Here is a 22,820-nt window from a genome sequence, read left to right as displayed (position 1 = left end):
TGTAGGTCAGACAAGCCTGCTAATAAGGTAGGGTTTTGAATTTTCCTGAAAATAACTGCTAGGACCATCTCCTTCTATTCTTGTTACCTAGCTGCTGCATTTTTATGACTCATTTTCCATGGCTGCACTCAATGGCCTGAAGGCAGGCAAAGCTGGTGAGATATGTGTGAAGGTCATGCAAGACACCCGGGTCAATAGGGCCCACTGATGTTCTCTGAGGCCACTAGCTCCACTCCACCTCTAGGTGCCTGCCCACCCCACCCCCAGTTACACACTCCCAGGGGACCCTAGATATCTCCTTTGCAACATTCATCACACTCTCACTTTTTAAGCATCTAAATTCTCCAACAGAGTATAAGCTCCTTGAGAGCAGTGGCATATTTCATTCATCACCATATCCCCTGGATATAGATCAGTACCCAGGCTCATAGTAGGCACTCAGTAAGTATCTGTTGATTGGCTAATTACAAAGAAATATACTCATAGCCCAGTCTGAAGCTTTAAAGATTTTATGCTATATCAAAACTCACAGACACACACAGTAGAGAAATGTCCCATAGGACACCGATGTGTGTGCCCAGCATTCCTTCCCCTGGTACAGATGTCACCTGGCCTAGTCAAGGTACTCAATCCTCCTGGCTATCATGAGTGGCTGGACCCCTCCCGTGCACAAATAACACACCCCAGTCAAGCCAACCACAGCCCTCTCTGGGACTTATTCTTCTCAGGGACTATAGGCCAAAAGGGGCATGTGAGTGTGGAGCTGCCAGTGGAGGGAGCCTGCCTCGGATTGAAATCAATACCAGAGACTGAGAAAGAAAGCCACCAAAAAACAACCCATTGAAACTATGTGAAATAGCAGTGATGACTTCTTACCTTCAGCACCTTCCTGCATTTTTATTCTATTCAGTCTCTTCTGCTGCTCTCGTAGCAAGGCTTGCTGCTGAATATCTAAGGTATGATAATCTCTTGGAGGATCCGGGTACATAAATTTCAAATCAACTCGTGTTTCTGAATCTGGTACAAAAATAAGTTATATAACTAAGTTAAATCTTGTTTCCAAATGAGATTTTATAAAACTTCACTATAAATAGGAACAATACAAATAATGAGACATCAGCAAAGTCAAAGGAAAACTAATGAACAAAGTAAAACTAATGAACACAAAATTAACATTCTTTAAATAAATGCCTTTTCACAAACTTATCACCATCATAAGGGAGCCCCCAGAGCAAGCAGCAGCTGACTGCCACATTCTCCATCCTGACCTTCCCACTCCCCCAAGATGCCACCCAGAGCCTGCCACTATGTGCAGGTACATCCAAGCAATTCTTCAGATGGCTGTAACTCAGGCAGCCACCAGACACTGAATCACAGCCGATCCCTAAAATACACTGGAAAAATGAAACCATAATGTTATTGGCCAATTAATATTTGTAAATATCATGCCAAAAAATGAAAACAAGATAAATGCAGGCTGGCTGGAGCTTTAGGAGGGATGTCGTTTCTGCAGGAAATTACAGTCTAAGAATTCACCTGTGCCACAAGTTCAAGAATTATCAACTGATCAGAATGAAAATGTTAAACCTTAATTTTTAAATCTTGAGAATAAAAGTATAGTTCACACATTTAAAAAGTCTTGACAATATTATTCCTTTTGATCCACAGTGGAACTAATCAGAACCCTATGCCCGCCCCCGACCCAAGTACAAAGGCCCCTCCTTGTCTCCTGCCTCTTATTTACAGAGAAGCTGAAGTCTCCCAGGCCTCCCTGAGTCACAAAGGAGCAGGCTCAAGCGGCTAATGATTAGGACAACAGAGTCACAGACTCAGTGTCTGATGCACATTCCTGAGTTGTTTTACAGATACTGTAACTGCCACCAGAGGGAAAAAGCTGACTGCATGATGGCCAGACTGCAGCCACGACATGAACTGCTCCACCTCGAGCTTGTTCTGCCCATATATGTAAATGGGCAACTACAACTGCCAGCAAAGAGATGCTACAGACCCATGTCGACAACTTCCGCTCTAAGAATACAGCACCCTATGTCGGCATGAAGAAGTTACAGAAGACCTTCACGCATGATCCCACAGAAATGGAATGATGTTCTGCCAAGTGGGGATTTGTAAGCAGCTTTTGGCAGGAAAGAGCTCTCTGCAGGAGGTCCCTTAAATTGTCCAGAAAGACTTGTTAATATACATTTGTACATAATGCATCCCTGTAGCTTTTCCTTTCAGGGCTAGCCCTAGGTTAGTTCACTTTCTTTCTCAAGGATGTTGTTTACTGTGTTTTTTCGCACATCTTAACAAGCATTTTGTAAGCAGCTTCTGGCAGGAAAGAGCTCTCTGCGGGGGGCCCCTTTGTCTGTCACTAACCTTAAACCAGGCTCCCCCAGGCTCCCCCATGCTCGACTCATCTCCAGCCCTAGCACACCTTTCAAATCTTTTGATCACACAATACCTTGCCTAATGTGTTGGTTCCTTCTGTAGATCAAAGAAGTAGAAATGAAGAATAAGTAATTAACAGATGACCAGATCTCTTCCCCAGCTTCCCCTTCAGTAATCTCGCAAACTGTGTGAATAAAATAGCATCTAAAGAAAGATCATGAGTAGTCAACAGGCCTGCACACAGTGGGGGAGGGCGATGACTCTGACCCCCACCCAGTGATTAACTGAGATGACTTCCCTCTTTCCCTTTCATGGCCCAGCAGAATCTTCAGAGATTGTTTTTGGGGGACACTGAGTCCAGCATCTCGCCAGATTGTCAGCATTCTGATTAAAAACAACTTTCCTTTCCACCAACTTTTGCGAGTACTGGTTTTTTTAAGTGACAAGCAGCCGGACCTGATTTGGTAACAATAGTCGAAAATGAGAAGCATGCTGAATATCTAAGAATTAGAAAATGATTAAGAGCAAGGTTAACAGAAGAGACACTGGACACATGAACTTGGATTGGAGCCTGACTTCCCCACTTCCAGACTCAGTTTCCTCTCTATAAAAACAAGAGACATCAACAACTAAGTCATACAATCCATGAGGACTAGATGTGGTAACAGGGAAATGAATGGCTCAATTTTACAGTTTAAACCTTTTTGTTCTCAAGACCTCTTTACCCTCTTAAAAGTTAAGGACCCCAAAGAGCTTTCATTTACCGCCCCCCCCCACACACCATATTAGAAATTAACCCTAAGAAATTTTTAAAATATGAAAATACAAAAACATATTCTATTAGCTTCAGAGCAATGAAGTCATCACATGCCATACATGCTCTGGAAAACCTGTACACACAGGAGAGAATAAAAATGAAAAGGACAAATAATGTCTTAGTTTATAATAAAAATAGTTTTGTAAAGCAATTATATACTCCAGTAGAGATGTTAAAAAAAAAAATAGTTTTGACCTCAAGAAGTCCCCTGAGACCTACTGGCTTAATATAATACCTGGCATATAATAAGTAATCAATAAACGATAGAATAAAAACATAACTATGGTATATGTAATTGATGACACATGTATATCTAAGTGAAAAAAAACAAAGAAAATTAAATAACATATAATTACATCTAGTTTTTATTTTACTTTTTTTGTCTTAATTAAGCTCAGAAAGACTAGTAAATATACAAAATATTAATTGTGTTTATATTTAGGTGATTTGGGTAAAGTGATTTTTCCCTCTATCCTTCTAAATTTTCAAAACTTTCTAAAATAGATATTACTTTTAAAAATAAGAAACAGAAGAAAAGTGTAAATTCCGATTCATGTGGTATAGGTCATAAAACCACCATCCAACAACTTGCCTCCTCTACCCCAACAGCTGCTCTGTGAGTGCACCTGAAGAAAAATCACAGGTAACACACATTTTGGTTCCTCTCAGTCTCCCAAGCCTCTGTTACCTTGGCAATCCTACTTCCCTAATAAGCTCTCTCTCCTCCTCCTAAGTGGCTGCATCAAATCTTCTCTACCCCCTGCCTTCAAAAGTCCTGCATTTCCTCCTTTCTACTCAGGGACCCTGCTCTCTTCAATGATCGTCCCCTCCCTCCCCTGTGTGGTAAGCCTCTTCCTCCCGTGGCAGCTTTCCCATCAGCTTCCTGCCAGGCTCCTCCAGCTCCAGACCCTGGGCTCCTCCCCTCCCAGCCACCCTTCTCCAAGGGCTCTTCTGCTCATTGCCTCTAACACTTCGCTTCCTATTCGTTCAGTCCTCGTTTCCAAAGCTAACCGGCTTCTGATCCCATAATTCCACCAAAGAAGATCTAGTTGAGGTCACCAATGACCTCTGATCCAACTGACACCTTCCAATATTCATTTTACATGACCCCTCCTCCCTGATACACTCTCTTCCCTCAGTTTTCAGGACACCACATTCTCCTGCTTAACCTCCAATCACTGACTCTGCCTTCTCTGCCTCTTTACTAAGCTCATCTGGCTGTCCATCCTCCACTAAATGTCAGGTGCCACTCGTCACACTATTTTACTGATCTAATCCACTCCTGAGGCTTTAAGAGCTGTATGCCCTCCAAAAGAAAATAGTTACCCAAACTAAAGGTCCATCCACCAGACTGGTAAATTGAAGAACTAGAGTATACAGAAGTTTCATTCATCATCACTTAAAATATATACCATAAATGAAACTTTACTTTAGAAAAAGGATACAAACGTCTTTAAAGATACTTGAATATGGGTAGGACACTCTTGCTGTATCATTAAAATAGCAGCATTCTACTCACCTCTATCTTTCAGCTCATTAAAGTCATGAATATTCCGAAAAGTAGTAGTGTCTAGGCCCTTAGGTGACTGTCTTCTGACTGGAGCCTGTAACCGATGTCTGGCCATGTCAAATACATCCATGGGATTCCTTTCTCTCTTCCTGTAGAAAATGACAAATTATGATAAAAGTGTCTTCTGGGAAGAAAATCTGAGTTGACATTTAACTCCCTGTACAAGAAATCTGGCATCTTTCACCGCAATATATTATACACATTTATTCTAGTAGCTGTTATTTCAATTCCTTGTATTAAAAAAACAGGGTATTTATAAGGTCATTGTAATCTTTCAAAATGCTCAGAAGCAAAGTATCTTATTGGAAGAACAGAATGAGTTAGCTTTACCTTAAAATGTTCGTGTAGTAGAAAGATTAGTCTTTCGTCAAAGAAACCAAGATTCAAAGACCAACTTTGCTACTTACTAGAAGTTTGACTGCACCATCTGTAAGATGCAGATAATGTCTACCCTTTTAGTCTTGTTGTGAGCATGAGATTAAATGAAATTATATATAGTAAAGTACCCTGCATAGTACTTGACATGTACTAGGTCTCAATAAATGTTACCTTCCCCTCAGCCTAAAATAGAAATTATACAGAGAAATACAGCATAAATATGCTGCCCAATATAATAGGTATTATCCACAGTCCCCCAACACTAATTTTACAGTGGGCTTTCCGGGAACTTGATACCTAATTAGTTAATTAATACTCTATTTCTGGAAGAATATTTCTTCCTTTGTTAACCTAGGAAGTTAGCAAAATAGGCAGGTAGCTTAGTAAGGGAGTTTTCTGCTAGGACTTTGGGGGAGTGATGATAATAGAGAACAGGGATGGGGGATGGTATCTCCAGCCCTGAAAATAAAGTATTTGCTGCTGTTTCCTTCAGCCCTAGGTGGGCCCCCTCTATTTTTTAAAATGTAGCTCTAAGCTAGAAGTTTGCCAGACTCCTGCCTTCATGTCTTTATTCACTAAATCTTCCCTAAGCACCTAGATGGGAAGAGTTGGGATCCCCACAGGCAATGCCCCCTGCTCTCCTGGGGTTTCCTTTTGTGGGGAAGGTTTCACCAAAGCCACAAAATTACCTTGTCAAGGCTGACATAGACCTCTAATAGTGAACCACCTAGGGGGATAGGAACTGCAACAGAGATTCATTAAAATTCAAAACAAATACTAAAAAGGCTTCTAGGAGGCCATTAAATTGGACTCCTGTATACCATTAACGCTAATAGTTAAGTAGGCTGTTCAGTTAGGAATTAGGTTATTAGCTCTTCTTTGCATGTGAGCTGGGGGTGCCTAGCACATATTAGGAATTCAATAATATGGTGAATTAATTAATGAATAAGAGATTCTTTTTGTGAAACTATTTATAAAACTGGAATAAAGAACAAACACTGAGATGTCTCTGATCACAATACATATTGAACACTACACCGAAGTTAAATGTATTTAACCAATTCTTGCTAAATGATGGTAATTCTAACATATATTATCTAACTTAAGTTAGCACACAGAATTTACAAAGTACTTTCAAATACATACGTTTATTTATTCTTCACTAGAATCTCATGGGGTGGAAATTATTGTGTAAGATTTGCAAATGAGAAAACTGAAAAGCTGCCTGGCTTCTCTTTCTTACATTGGTTTGCCAAAAGAGAGCACAGTCTTCAGTTTATGAATGAAAATAAAGAAAACAAATAAAAAGTCAATGATCCATTAGATTTAATTGAATATGCATGTTTGGAATATGGAAAGCTGCAAAAGTTAAGGCATTTATAACATCTTGAAAGTAAATACAGAAAAACTATACTGACCTCTCTATTACTAAGAAGTAGTTGACCTACTATGGAAGAATTCTTTGTTGAAAATTACCACCTTGGGTTAACATTCCATTACCTAGCCAGTCTGTATCTTGAAATTTCCTCACCTTGTTTACTTAGCCAGAACATGCCTAGAGAATGCCAACAAAAATCTAAGCAAAGCATAATTAGGCAGGTTAACATGCTACATTAAAATCCTACCACATCCTGGATTACAGTCAGAAGTATCAGTATGAATTTAACGTGTACACAAATTGATAGACACAGGAACAATTACAGATGTTTATGACTTAGTATATGTACATATATTATCTAGCTCTGCGCACCGAGAGCTTGGTTTCTAAATACCATTCTCCAAGAGGAACCAGGACTCCTTGGAGAAATGGCTGATTCCAGGGCAGGGGACAGGGAATATACAAGATGAGCCTGGAGCATCTTGCAGTAACAGAAAGTAAAAAAGTGCTCAGGAAACAAAAGGATGGGACATGTCAAAGAGACACAGGAGCCAACATGAAAGAGCTCCCAATGGCCAAAGTTGCAACAACTTGAGCAACAACATAAATAACATAATACTGTAATGTTATAATGTTACAAATGACATTATAACCCATAGTACAAAATAAATATACATGAAACAACAGTGATATAAATAAATGGCTGAATAACTAAATAAAGAGAGGAGAAGGGACAAATCTTTCTTACAGAAGAATTCTAAATAATATATGGAGATAACCCCTCTCCAGGAGATGGAGCTTATCCCCAGCACCTCTCAATTCTTGCCAGTGTGGTAAGCTTAGTGATTCCAGCGCTATCATATGGATGTCACATACCCGCCGATATGATGTGATGAGAAGGCTACCCTGTGCTATTCTTTCCAAAACCCCTTAACCCCAGCCTAATCATGAGAAAACGTCAGACAAATGTAGACTGGGCGACATTCTACAGGATAGTTGGCCAAGACCCGCTAGACTGTCACAATCATGAAAAACAGGAAAGACTGAAAAACTGTCCCGGAACAGAGGAGACTAGGAGATGCGACAACTAAATGCAGTGTGGTACCCTGTACTGACTAAATCCTGGAACAGAAAAAGGACACTGATGGAAAAACTGGAGAAATCCATAAAGTCTGGAATTTAGTTTGTAGTAATGTTCCAATGTCAGCTTCTTAGTTGTGACAAACATATTCTGGGAATGTAAGATGTTAACAATAGGGAGAACTAGGTGAGGGGTGTATGGAAACTCTCTATACTATGTCTGCAACTTTTCTATAACCTAAAATTATGCCAAAATAAATGATTTATTTTTTTTTTAGATAAACACCCTTTAAAGAAAATGTGGTAGTTACCCGCTGCATTGATTTTACAACCTACTAAAAGACTGCAACCTGCAGTTTGAAGAATATTGCTTTAGAAAATTTATGAGTCCTTTTGGCAAAAATGATCAGAAATGTTTGGTAGTCTGGTAAGTTATTTTGCTGGAAAATAAGTATTTCAGAAAACAATACACTGCTGACGGAAAATATAAAAAATAGTTTTAAAAAGTAACTGTCTATGGTTATTCCATCTCTGAAATTTTCCATTCCTATTATCATTTTCCTCTCAAGGACCAAGTTTCTATGCCTGACTTTTTAGAAGACCGAGAAAGGGAAAGTAAGGAGATTGTTTTTACAATTGTCTAGTCTATGTCTTCTTCTAGTCTTGTTTCAACCATCTCTTTCCTATCTTGGGCTTCCTTATCACTTAGATTAGCTTACAAAGGAACTTCTGCATCCGTCTGCCTTCTGTACATGAGTCCCAATTTGGTCAATTATCTTTCACTCAGTGATTTCTCTGTAGTGAGGCAAACTATCTTAAAGATAGAGCTTGAAGAATGGCCTGTTCCCAATACTGATTTTTCACTAATCCTATTACAGATACCATGGTTAGGGATAACACTTTTGGTTTGCCTTCAAGAAAGTGCTACTTCTTTCTTCTTTTTTTTCTTTCTTCCGTCTATCAACACCACCACTGTCATCACCATTGCCATAAATATATTACTGGCAGTACGGAAGGACAATTAAAATTCTCTGCTTAAATATTTTATATTAGGTTAAATCAATATTCATTAAATATCCCGTATTTTCACAGTGAATAGATTTTACAATTGTGAAGAAATGTTTTATGAAGGCAATGTTATCTACATAAAATTGAAGAATGTGAATTAAATAGCACATTAGCTAATTAAAGAAAGAGCTGTTCTGCCAAAAAACAAAAGAAAGAAAACCTACCACATACTGCAAACACACTAAAAAAATCATACACTATTTTGAAGTAGTTATACTGAGTCCCTCCACTAGACTATAATTATTTAGCTAGATTTCTTTTGGGGGGAGGGAAAGGCTACTTCAGTCATTACAATTTCACCAATAATCCGTTAAAAACTTTTTTCAAGCATGCAAAATTCTAACAGATGTGGCTTTATGATAAAGATAATTAATCCTGTTCCAAAACTGTAGAATTATTGGATATGTTCCGATTCCTTATCCTGACAGAAAAGAACACAAGAACAAACAAAAAGTGCAATTCTGAACTTGCCTTATATGAACTTCGCCTTCACTGTCCATGTGCAGCAACCGTCCCTGCAGACGCCGCTCTTCACTACGAAGCTGCTTTCTCATTTCTGATAATTCCATAATTACATTTTTTTTCTCCTCTGCAAATTCACATTGATAAGTGAAAAATAAGACATGTATACGAATAAAAGGTTAAATATTAAACATAACCTGACTTATCATAAAGCTAAAATGCTCAGAGTGACATTTTTATGAAAGTTATTTTTAATGCTTTATATATATAGATCATATTTATGAACATCATTAAGACCCACAAACACATTTCTGATAATACAGGAATTTCAAATGGCAAGCAACATTCTTGGGGGGGGACAGGGGAGTGTAAGTATAAAGGGGCCGCACAATGGAGTTCCTATGTGGTGATGGACAGTTCTGTATCTTGATTGTGTGGTGGCTACACAACTTATACATGATAAAAATGCACAGAACTAAACACACACACAAACACACATAAATTACTGCATGTGAAAACTGTGAAACCTGATGAAGGTCTGTGGAGTATGCCAATGCCAATTTCCTGGTTGTGATATTGTACGACTGAGGGGAGCTGGGGGGAGGGTGCACAGCACCTCTCTATACTGTTTCACGATATTTTGTGAGTCTATTTTTCAAAACAAAAAGTTAAAAAGAGAAATAGTCTAGATTACAGGTTTAATAGTCAACTCTACCTTCTGCACGAAGCTGATTTTTCCTGGCAGGTACCGGAGGAGACTGTGCCCTGGACACGGAACTTTCCTGTTTAACAATCACAACAAAGATACACTCAGTATGTCTTCCCTACTCAGAAGCTTTAAAAGAGGAATTACTTTGAAGTAACTATATGTAAGAGAAACCAAACTCTCCACCACTCTATCTATAAACTTACCCACATCTATTTTTTCTTCCCGCTGCAGTGGGAGAGGCCGTGCCCCATCCAAAGAGAATCCCTTCGCCTGTACTCTGTATCTGATAAGTGACTCTCAGCCCCTCCATCAATTACTGGGTTTTGTCCACCCTCTTCCTCTCTCCAACCACCTTCCTAACAGCCTGTGCTTAAAAATCTCTCCATCTTTTAAAAAACTTACCTCACCCTTCATCATTCACTATTGTCCATTCTCTTCCTTCATAGCCGTTCTTTAAAAAACAGTATGTGCAGTGCATATGGTGTTTGCTTCCTTATTCCCATTCACTCCTCACTACACAGCCTTTGCTTCTCCTACCAAGTGATCCCTCAGTGATGCATTTGATGGGCATTTTAAGCCCTTATTTTACTTGGCCAGTAGCAACTGATATCATTGCCACTCTCTCTATTTCCTTGCTCTGCTTCTTATATGTTGGTTAATTCCCTATTGTTCCATCCTCAGCCCTCTTAACTTCCCCTGAACACATCCTAGACAATCATACTAATTAGACAAGCAATAATGTTAGTAGTTTCCGAAACTACAAATCCAGTGCAGAGCGCCTTCCTTGGCCACAACCTGTATTTTCAACTGCCTACTCTATATAACCCTCACCAGAAACCTGACAGTTGTCACTGACTCCTACCCATCACACACAGTCAATAAATAGCACGATCTGTATCTCATAAATATATCTTGAAGTTGTCACCCCTTCTTAGTTCTTAATGTCACTGCCTTCGTTTAGGTCCTCAAAGTCACATCTGGACTTCTGCAAAAGCATCTTAACTTTTCTCCATGTTTACAGTCTTGCCCAGCCTCCGTAATATATCTCCAAGCCACCACTGCCTGAGAGAACATTATGCAAGACAAACATGGCCATGTCATTCTCCTATTTAAAATATTACCATGAATTCCCATACATTACCACAGACCTTCCAAATCAGATCTCAGAGGGTGGGCTTGAGGAAGACATTCTAATATGTTTCTTTGCCTATTCTGGTAAAAAGCCTGTTTAATATCCACTGGCCTATGGAATAAAGTCAAACCCCTTAGCACTCCCTACAACACCCTGCATACATTCTAGCCTTCACCTCCTCTGCCATTTGGTGAGGTGTCGCAGGCCAGACCAAACCATGTATTCTCCACGCGTGCCACTTGGCTTGCTGTCCCCTCCATGATTCTGCATATGCTGCAAGTCCCCCTTCCTCCTCCTCTCTATAGCAAATACCTACTCATTCCTCAAGAGTCAACTCAAGGATCAACCCTTCTGGAACATTTTCCCGGCGCTTTTCTGATTGTAGCTCAGTCTAAAGTATAAGGGACTTTATTAGCATAACTACAGCTAGCGAGAAGACATACTACCAAAGAAAAGGCCTTCCTGAGGGGCCTGGACAAGTACCACTTGCTAAATTATGATTTGTCAAAAGAATTTAAACTTTGGGGCACCAAGTATTATCATTTATAACTGAAGCAACAGACAAATCAATGTAAACATCATCTATATTTCAGATGTGAAAAATGTAATCTAGCTAAGTAAGATGAATAAGAAAATCTCATTCAATACCCGCAATCCAAAATAACTTAGCGAAGATGAATAAATCAAAAGAAAGAGTATATACTTGAATAAAGGAAGTTATAATGCTGTCAACTGAAGGAGGTCTTTGGAGTTTGCTTGCAATCTTGTTCTGAAGAGCAGGAACTACAGGAGAAGGCTGTCTCAAGCGCTGAGGGGGAGAAAATAAATACATATATACACACACACACACACACACACCCCCCCCCAACGTATGTCTATGTGTGTATGTATATATACAAACACCCCAACATGTATGTGTGTGTATATATACATACACACATCTCTAAAATCTAGATCCCTTGTCACCAAGAGCATCACGGATCATGATAGAGTTTCTATGTCTCCGTAAGGAAATAAAACAGGGTTTCAGGTTACAGTGTAATAAAGCTAATAGTTCCCAACTTCGTATTAAAATCAAAATGCTGAAAACATAAAAACTCCCAACAAAATACAATAAGAATTATCTGGATAAAAATATAAATGTATGTTTATAAATGTGGATGTTAAATTGTTCATTTTGCACAGTACAAAATCAAATATTGGGCTTCCCTGGTGGCGCAGTGGTTGAGAATCTGCCTGCCAATGCAGGGGACACGGGTTTGAGCCCTGGTCTGGGAGGATCCCACGTGCCGAGGAGCAGCTGGGCCCGTGAGCCACAATTACTGAGCCTGCGCGTCTGGAGCCTGTGCTCCGCAACAAGAGAGGCCGCGATAGTGAGAGGCCCGCGCACCACGACGAAAAGTGGCCCCCGCTTGCTGCAACTAGAGAAAGCCCTCGCACAGAAACGAAGACCCAACACAGCCATAAATAAATAAATAATAAATACTAAAAAAAAAAAAAAAAAATCAAATATTACTTTCACTAGTGACTTTGATAAAATTAGAAATATATGACAAAGTTTAAAAAAAAAAACTCTAGGTGACCACAGGTAGAATTATAAAGACAAATTAAACCTTCTAAAGGACTGTAGAGAATGAAGCAAAGAAAGCATAGTCCACATAATTTAAAAAAACAAAAAAAACAGACAAGTAACTGTCAAGGAAGCAAAAACAAAAAAGTCAGAAATTCAATTAATATGATCAAATATATTGGTTATGATAGTATAACTCTCAGATTAGGATTAAAAAAACAAATTTTAACAAACTAAATAAATATACAGACCAAAAAATTTAAAATGCAGACACAAAAGTAAAAACTAAGAGTAGACAAAAATATATATCAGGGCTACATAAATTAAAAAATGACAGCTAGCAATGATAATTTCAGAATTGAGGGCAGAATGCATTAATTGGAACAAAGCTGGTCTAAAACTTTATGGTACTTCACAATTAAACTATAACAGTCATAAAATTACATATTCCTAAGAAATAGCTTTTTTTCTTAGACATAATAAGAAAGTGGCAGAAACACAACTGTGAGAAACTAACAACCTTCATTCTCAAATAATCAATTTTACAATAAAATATTCTCCGCTTTCCGCTCAATTTTGCTATACCAAACACTGCTCTAAAAAACAAACTTTATCGATTAGAAATATGAATGATATGACATTTAAATGATACTTTAAAAGGATGAGCAACTATATATATCCTAAAAATGAAGGATGCTGCCTAATGTTCCTGCAACACTGAAAATAAAACAAAAAATATAGATCTGACTCATAAATTCCCTTTTTATTTATTTATTTATTTATTTATGGCTGCGTTGGGTTTTCGTTGCTGCGCGTGGGCTTTCTCTAGTTGCTGCGAGCGGGGGCTACTCTTGGTTGCGGTGCACGGCCTTCTCATTGCGGTGGCTTCTCTTGCTGCGGAGCACGTGCTCTAGGTGCACGGGCTTCAGTAGTTGTGGCACGTGGGCTCAGTAGTTGTGGCTCACAGGCTCTAGAGCACAGGCTCAGTAGTTGTGGCACACGGGCTTAGTTGCTCCGCGGCATGTGGGATCTTCCCGGACCAGGGATTAAACCCGTGTCTCCTGCATTGGCAGGCAGATTCTTAACCACTGCGCCACCAGGGAAGCCCCTATAAATTCCCTTTTAAACAACATTTCAGCAAATTCAAATTGTGAATACTTATTTCTATCATCATAAAACCCTGGGGTGAGAAATCCAGAGAGTGTATTTGCACCAGAAATGGCTCATGTTACCTACAGTAGGTTACACATTGAATGATGTAGCAAATCACATCATAAATACACCCAAGGAGCACACTGGTTAAAAGTAATCTTTTTGTCAATTCTACTTACAAGAAATCATGTCTGTATAAATCTAAATTTCTGAAAACAATTTTTTAAAAATTGAATTGGGCTAAACGTACAAGACGTAGGGTTTTTCAAGGTATGGTTCACAGCCCAACTGCATCCAAACCCCTAAGGGTTACTAAATCACACTTAGTAAATCAGATACGTTGTACATGAGACCAGGAAGACACACTTTAATAAGTCCCTAGTGATACTATACAAACAAAATTTTAAATATAGCTTTGAAATATGAGCAAGGGTGTGAACTGGATTTTCATAAGGGCCTACTGGCTTTCTAGAGAGAAAATTCCTGTCTAATAACTTTGACTCACGTGCCTAAGCGTGAACATCAACCCCCATCTCAGAGGCATGGACTTCAAACCAGTCTGTGGTGAGCCACAAGTCTCTTTTTTAATTTCCAATCCATTGTGGGCAGGTGTGTAAAACAGAGTAAGACTGAATTACAGTTGACCCTTGAACAACATGGGTTTGAACTGCACAGGTCCACTTATACAGGGATATTTTTCTTCGTCAAACACTACAGTACTGTAGTCAGTGACTGGTTGAATGCGCAGATGTGTAGGAACCACAGGTATGGAGGGCCAACTATAAATTACACACACATAGATTAATCCCTGCATTGTTCAAAGGTCAACTGTACTAGATAAATAAAAACTTTTAAAAGATGTTACACAATTCAAGCCCAACTATTTTATAGATGCAACAGACATAAAATTACATTGACAAATTGCTACAAAAGTTTCCAAACACCTTCAATCTTGTCATGAACAGTTTGGAGGGTGCTAGTCTACGGACTATGGGAACAAGACCAAGAATGGCAACAGAAAGTAAGCCTATTCTGTTCATAGCAGGGAAAATACAACGCAGCACAGTGACATCATCTAGTACAGGAAGTTCAGTGCACTGCACCCAGAAAAAGTACTATGACGAAAGGAGAGACAAAAGCACCTTCTCTGCTTTCTCCCTTTGCTAACTACTCCACTACTCTCACAGTGAAAGCGGGTTGAACTACGGGTTCCATAGACATTTTTGTCTGAAACTTACCTTTGTTTCTTCACCAATTATATTTTCTCTTTCATAGTAGTGCTGAAGTTGTAGGTTATGTTTTTCTTCTTCTTCTTTCTTCTTTCTTTCTGCTTCTTTTCGTCTTTCTTCAGCTAACCGAATAAGCTCTTCATTTTTCAGCCTTTGCTTTAAAATAAAGAGAAAAATATACACTCCATACACACGTTCTATAGTTCATTCATATTTGTTTGAAATAAAGAGATAAAATTGAAGGTACAGATGATATAGTGTTCTTTAAATAAAAAAGTTGTCTGCTTAACAATAAAATATTAGGCATCTATTATAACATCCTAGTCGGCCTAAACTATTTTTCGTCTGTAAAAAAAAGTCATCATTTATCTCTTTTCTTAATTTAGTCTTTCATTTTTATAAAATAGCATCTAACAAATGGATATGGATCTGTTCTCCTTTGTAAGTAATAAATATCTTTTCAAGTCAAAATAAGGAGTTCACTTTCAGACTAAGTAGAAAAATACAGTAGGTAAAAATGCACCTCTTCCTCTTTCTCCCTTTTCTTTTCCTGTTCCTCTTCATACTCTTGCTGAATTCGTGCTCTCTGTTCTGCAAGCCGTTTTTCTTCTTTTTCTTCGGCAATTCTCAATCTCTCTCGTTCTGCTTCTTCTCTTTGTTTCTTTTCCTCAATCTAAAGAATTAAACCTAGTTACTACTTTGTGAAACTATTGAAAAGTTAGAATACCACTTAATTTACCCTATTATCAACATTTGTGCCCTCTTTTTGTACGTAAAGATAAGTTCCTAAATTTTTCAGTTTCCCATATTTTATTAGGGAGGCCACATGATGTAATGTTAAGAGCTCTGAGTAAAATTCCAGCTCCATCAGACTGTGTGCCCTTAAGAAACTTTCTTGTTCAGTTTTGTCATCTGGTAAAAAGAGTTATTAACGTCTATACCTCAAGGTAGTACTCAAAAGAATTGAAATGAAACAATGTATGTAAAAAAACATAAAAGTTCCTCCTATGTAGAAGGTACTTAGTAAATAATTCATGATTATATTATTCTATAATGACTGCTACTATTATGTCTCAAAGTTCCTTGGCGTGATTAGTATCCTAAAACAACAGTGAAATATTTTAGCAATCACTCTTTAAGTAGGAATCCCTTCCCTAGAATGGCCTTTCTCCTTTCCTATCTACTGGCAAGGTAAATGAGGATTTTAGCCACAAGAATTCATAACTAAGTTTTGTTTGAATGCCACCTGGGGCCTGCAGTGCTGAGTATTCTGGGGGAATATTCTAAGACAGAGTCTAAGATCTGAAAGGAAGAGGACCTTAACAGATAGTCTACATCCTCCATGAATGAGATAGAGAAGAATGACAGCACGGGTACTGGGTATTCATGATGCTGGTTTAAGGATATCAATAGATTTTCGTCCCTCTTAAGTATGGATTGATTATGACTATTCATATTATTTTTATAGCTCTTGTCTGCATTTCCTCTAGCTTCAAGGTTGCTATATTTAGTGCTGACAAACTTTTGAGCTATAAGAACTGTAGTCTTCTTATATGTGATTTTACATGCTAGGGCTTTTTCCAACATTTCTTTCTCACAACACTATTAAATATGTACAATCCTAATATTTAATACTAAGTGGTGTGTATGTAATCACTTCTTCAATTACAATAGCCCTAGAGAAAACATCATTTATGATCCATACAACAAAACCTCACATTTAATACTCAGTTCCCCCTTTTTCCTCCTCTATGAAAAAAAAATCACAATGACAAAGTCACTTCTCCATTAATGGGTCACAATTATAAATGGATCTCACACCTAATGAATCCACAGAAATATCATTCCAACAAAAATGCCACACAGAAGTTCAATGGAAAGAGAAAAGCTATCATCCAGGTCAGTGGTTTTCAAACCATATAATACAAAAGTGCTTCAAGGGTCCTGCAAATATTTTATTAAACTTATTAATTATTTTTAAAGCTGCAATTAAAAATGACAACTAAACACTCACATGTGTTATTTACCAAATTTTAACCACATGAAGACTTCTGCTGCACTAACTTAAACTAATGGTATAACTTATTTATGCAGACATGGAGCTGAGGCTTCCTTTGCCATCTTTGTGCACAGATTTAAACATTTTATAACATTTCTTTTAACACTTAAGTTTGGTGAATTTTTTGTCTGACACTATATTGTTGATATTAATAATAAATACCATTTAGCTATTTTACATTTTCATAGAGTTCTGGATTAGATTTTGTTTGGGGGCAAAAAGGGCATTTTTAAGAGGCTGCTAAAAGAAAAATACATAAACCACCATTTTATATGGTGGGAGAAGTGAAGGTTGAAGTTATTCTGAAACTAATACAGTCAAAGTTTCCCCCACTACTAGTAGTTTTTTCCCAGAGGAAAGACTTCCTAGAGCTAGAAACATAACTGTAGTACCTCTAGATATGATACTTAAAGTTAGGAGACTTGGGTTCAAGCACCAGCCTCACAACTTGCAAGCTCTGCCACCAAAGGTGAGCCTCATCCTGTGTTTTAGTTGGTCATAAAATAAAAAGAGTAATAACTTCCTCAGAGAGTACTGAGGTTTAATAAGATACTATACATAAAACTATCTTATAAATAATAGGCTACAAAATGGCAAGACTTATTTTTCCCTGAATTCTACCCTAGACCATGCTAACACTCAGTAAGTATAATAGGAACTACATAATTTTGACTTGCTATAATTATGGGCAATATACCAGAGGGTCCTTCAAGTTCAAAAGGTGACTCTGTGACCCTCAATCTGCTACCTGACTCGAGTGGTCAGTATCCTTGGGATCTCTGATGCTACGCTCTTACAGTCAATATCTCTATTCATTCTGTCGATCCTTAGAAAGGTCTTTCCATCCATTTCTACCGTCACCACTCTAGTAAAACACCCCTGCTTCCAGTCTTTTAAAATCCTCCAAAAATACATCCTCAACAGTAACGCCTGATCAATCATCCTTAAGACTACATCCATTATGTCACTGCCTTAAAAGTCCACAATAATTAGGATCAGAAAGATGGCATGTCTGAATAGAATCTCTGTAAGAAGAATTTGTTTAAGAGGTTGGGATTAGACTGGAGAGCCAGAAGTGTCAGAATAAAGAATATGGACATTTTCTGTAGAAAAGAAAAGCTACTGCCAGGTTTTGAATAAAGAAGAAAAACATGAGAAGTCATATCAAAGGAAGATTAACGTGGCCACAGGATCAATCTGACACTGGGATGTAAGTGTGGGTATGGAGGGGAGGGAGGTAAGGAGAGAAAATATTGTGAGCCCGCTATGAGCAGGCCTCTCACTCACCTCAGGCTCCATCCCAAGGGTGGCCACAGTATGAGAGTTCAATAAATCTGTTTGTTTAATAAACACCTGATGCTCAAGTATCTTCCTTTGGGCAATTTCTAGTACTTTAAATACTACTTGCTTATATACATAAATGAGGCAAATAACTGCAAAATGTGATTACATTTAATATTTATTTATTTACAAACTATACAACTGAGTCAAGAATATCAAATCATTTACAAAAAACTAATTATTTTTTACTAACACGTGCCAGCATCTAGAAAGATTCATTCTATGCCTAATAGGTGAACATTTTAAGTGTTTCAGTTTTAGAAATTTCAGCATTCTTTAACACTTAATGATTTAATAAAATTTAAGTCACCTGGTATACCTAACATGTCTCCCTATTCCTTTTTCAGACATAAGTAGAATAGTATAATAATATAAATTAAATAATAATATAATGTAATTTATATCTTATATAAATTAGATATTTTAGTAACCGCATGGCATTTTAGAATTTATTCTTTATCTTGTGGATTAAATCTTTGCAAGTTTAGTTTATTAAAACTCTTATGGGGACTTCCCTGGTGGCACAGTGGTTAAGAATCCACCTGCCAATGCAGGGGACAAGGGTTCAAGCCCTGGTCCGGGAAGATCCCACATGCCACGGAGCAACTAAGCCCTTGCACCACAACTACTGAGCCTGTGCTCTAGAGCCTGTGAGCCACAACTACTGAGCCTGCATGCCACAACTACTGAAGCCCACGCGCCTAGAGCCCGTGCTCCGCAACAAGAGAAGCCACCGCAATGAGAAGCCCGTGCACTGCAACAAAGACCCAACGCAGCCAAAAATAATTTTTCAAAAAAAACTCTTATGAAACTTTGAAACTGTGATCAAGTAAGCATTTCACCTGAAAACGAAGAAAATTCTTGTATAATTCCTGCTGTTTAATCTGAAGTTCAGTTGGAGGCTCACCAAAAATATTTCCCCGAGCAAAAGGAGAGCTCTGTGTTTGCATATGACCTTGAAAGGGAAATTTTGCAAAAACATACCATTAGCCAGTGCTTAGAAAACGTAAAGGTTAAAGAATAAAGACTTTGCTAATAAATTCAAATCTTGAAAAAAATGTGCTAAATATGGAACTCTAGAGGTTAAACTCAGAAGAAGGCTGAGATTATAATCTAAAGACCAGATAAAAAGTAAAGAGAGAAAAAAAATGGTGAAACTAAAATAAAATTAATACACAGTTGAAAAAGCACAACATATCTATACCTGAAAGACATCAAGAAAACATAAAAGTTAATCACGTAAGCAACTCTCACTGCAGCAAAGGCTTTAAAGTAATATTTATAGAGAGAAAAAAAAAGTACATGTTTAAGTTCTTATTTATGAATATAAATATCCTTTTCTTAAGAACACTGCTTAATTATACACTAAAATGCATTATGTATACACATACGAAAATTTTCTAAAATTGTTTTTAAAAATCAGTAATTCCAAAAGTGGATTCCCATCCATGGTTTAAAGAATAGATTAGAAAGTTAGCTCCAAAAACATTTTTTACAAATTAAAGTGACTATTTTAATCACTGCAACACTTTTTATTTAAAAATTTTATCAGATTAATGAGATATTAACATGAAAAATAAAAATATGCTATATATTACCTATAAATAGTATTAAAACATTCTGGGAAAGGGAAAATATTATTTCATAAAAGCAACCTGGAAAATAATTATACCCCAGGGGTCTCTTTGAATGCAGAAAAAAAAAATTGGTGTTTAAATTTAAGCCTCACATAACTTTTTATATCATTTTTTAGTTTCCTTATACCATCAATCTAAAGCATTTATTTCTCTCTCTCGTATAGTGCTTGCAGGACAACTGCTTTGCAGTTTAGCTGTCATTTAGGTCTATTTTGCCTTTGTGTTTAAATTTATTAATGCTTACTTGAATAGATCAGCAGAAAGACAAATCAACACCTAAACATTAAAATCTTATGTTATGGTGGAAAAGCTGATTAGCAAACCAAAACTGAGTAGTTTGTTTCACTTTGATGATCACTCAAATTCTAAACCGTTGAGGCAATTAGAGAAGAAATATTATTAGAGGCAGGCAAGATAAGTTCTTTCAAATATAAAAACACTATAAAAATAAAACCAAAGGGAAACACATGCTCTAAACAAAGAAAATGAAAATGTATTCAGGCATCATAATAAGCGAAAAAATAAATTTAAGCCAAATTAGTATGGACTTTATCAACATGGTTTTTCATCCAAGAACCATAAAGTAAAAGAAAAACAACAAACATTAAGAAGGGCCTCAGAAACAGGCCTAATGAAGACAAAACATTAGAGGATAATGAACCTTAAGTATACATTATAATATTCAACTCTCAGGTATATTCAAGTTCCCTTAAAGCCTTAAAATATTACATGCCACATATGTATGTGTACGTGTGCACACACATACATATGTATACACACACACTCCTACACATATATGATGGCCTACCAACAAATTAGGTGACTCTCAATAGTTTTTTGCATTCAGAAAGTCTGTTTTAGGTGAATTCTTAGGGAATGAAAGTTAATTTAGGAAATTTCAATTCACAAAAAAGGGAAATTTTAACATTTTATGATTTTATATGATTTCTTAAACTAGAGCATCCTGGCCACAACAGCTGCACCAAAACCCTGGTAGTGTACAGAAAGGCAACAGACAATAAATTCTGCTATGCATATTCAATCATCAAGCTTGTGCTCCTTCTTGGGAATGGGTCATGGAAAGCTTTGATTTTTCCAGTGCCTTTGCTTTGTAAGCAGAGCTAGATGCCTAAAATGTTATTACTGTGACAGAGAAAGTTCTAGGCTAAGAGAGAACTACAAACAATACAGGGTGTGGAAGAGAAGGGTAGAGAAGGGGTCTGTACCACTGATCTCAATAAAGACTACCAGAAGCAGAAGCCAATGACGAGAAAAATAATGATAATCAGAAAGAGGTCAAAATTCTCTTCAATAAAATGGAAAGGTGTTTTGATGCTGCTATTGTACACTGAATTATTACAGACTCAGAGTGAGAGCCAAATTAGTAATTTCATCAAAATCAAAAGTTCTAATTTTAGTACTCCAAAAATCAAAACTAGATCCACTGTGTAAAAATCTATTGTGGATCAAAGTAGGAAAGCATTTTCTTGTAATTAGAGATCAAACAGCGATACAGGCTGTCCATGGAAACAACCAACCACACATCTCGTGAAGTGTTCAAAAAGGCTGCAGAGATCAGTGCTACCATCAAAGGCTTGAAAGATGCAAGGCTAGTAATTCTAATCAGAGCTCACCATTTAGTCTGCCTATTTGGCCAATATGCATTAAAAATTTTTTTAAGTTTTTAAAAAACTGTATGATTAGTCAGGGAACATTTTAGAAAGACTTCCTAATATAGAGTTCTTTTCTAGTCTAAAATTAAAATTTTTGTGAAAGTACAAAAGAGAATTTGTCATAAATAAATGGTTACTTTTATAGGCATCAAAATATAGTGTAAGGTGGTATATTCTTTCAACTTCATTTGAATTTTAAACATGTAACATACTTTCACATATACTTGATAAAGAAAGATGATGACAACTTTTCCTGGCAAGTCACAAAGAAAGATATTGAATAATCTTCAATTTACAGAATCTTTAATTAAAGGACCCTGTTTAATAGCAAATCAAAGATATTTGCTTATGAAAGGCAGATGTGACCAGAAGTCAAACTAAACTTTTAATTACTTCATTTATTTCTTTGTATATTGTGGTTTTATAAGGGAGGGCAACTGATTATAAAACAAACAAAAAATGAATTTCACTGTACAATTTATCATACAACATCTGATATGTTTTCACTAATTCAAACTAATTCTGATGGTATAAGAACCCATAAACTTTACCAAACTCTGTATGGGTAGAAAGACTATTTGATTTTAAGAAATGCCCTCACCATCAGCAAAATAAAAGTGTTAGCAGCAGCTAAAGTATACATAAGCAAGTAATAAAGCTGAGAAGAAATACATATTAAGGAGCAAAATGTATTTCTTTATTCACTTTTTTCAAAATACCTATGTAGAAAAGTTATTGTAAATAGCATGAATAATGTGTTATGCTTCCTGACTCAGAGTAACCAAATTCTCAAAATCATAAGAACTTTCTTGGAGAACAGAAGAGAAATGCTACTGAACAACTTTAGAAATATAAAAAAAACAAAAAAACAAAGGAATAGAATGTGATTAAAAACCTGAGTTTTTATTTGCAGAATCTTCTAGGTTCTCAGCATTTGAAGTGGCTAAATTTTGGTCTAGAGATACAACAGCCCTTTTATCTTCATATGTTCTTGCATCTGGATTATGGTAGGCATCTATATTTTGTCTGTGCATCCTATTCAAATCAGCTGAGAGGGAAAAATAAGCCATTTATTTCAATAAATGCATTTCTATAATTAGTATACTTAATACATTTTCTTAAAGTAGGGAAATAGAGAGAAAAACAATAGGATAGAGCTGGAATAATTCAATGGTAT

General features: G+C 37.0%; 1 protein-coding gene across 1 annotated transcript in view; it reads right to left on the bottom strand.

Annotated features, from left to right (window-relative positions):
- Nucleotides 1–22,820, bottom strand: part of CSPP1 (centrosome and spindle pole associated protein 1) — a 114,703-nt gene that overhangs the window by 16,193 nt on the left and 75,690 nt on the right. Inside the window, exons 17-25 of the mRNA XM_061172270.1 lie at nucleotides 22,539–22,691; nucleotides 19,176–19,288; nucleotides 15,457–15,606; nucleotides 14,943–15,089; nucleotides 11,686–11,790; nucleotides 9,857–9,923; nucleotides 9,147–9,268; nucleotides 4,725–4,860; nucleotides 877–1,017 (exon numbers count right to left, since the gene is read on the bottom strand). Coding sequence (XP_061028253.1) covers nucleotides 877–1,017; nucleotides 4,725–4,860; nucleotides 9,147–9,268; nucleotides 9,857–9,923; nucleotides 11,686–11,790; nucleotides 14,943–15,089; nucleotides 15,457–15,606; nucleotides 19,176–19,288; nucleotides 22,539–22,691 — 1,134 coding nt within the window. The remainder of the gene's footprint in view (nucleotides 1–876; nucleotides 1,018–4,724; nucleotides 4,861–9,146; nucleotides 9,269–9,856; nucleotides 9,924–11,685; nucleotides 11,791–14,942; nucleotides 15,090–15,456; nucleotides 15,607–19,175; nucleotides 19,289–22,538; nucleotides 22,692–22,820) is intronic.

This window comes from Eubalaena glacialis, chromosome 17, assembly GCF_028564815.1.
Source record: "Eubalaena glacialis isolate mEubGla1 chromosome 17, mEubGla1.1.hap2.+ XY, whole genome shotgun sequence".
Taxonomy (NCBI): Eukaryota; Metazoa; Chordata; class Mammalia; order Artiodactyla; family Balaenidae; genus Eubalaena; species Eubalaena glacialis.
Note: the sequence above shows the minus strand (reverse complement) of the source record. Positions and strands in the feature narration are given on the sequence as shown.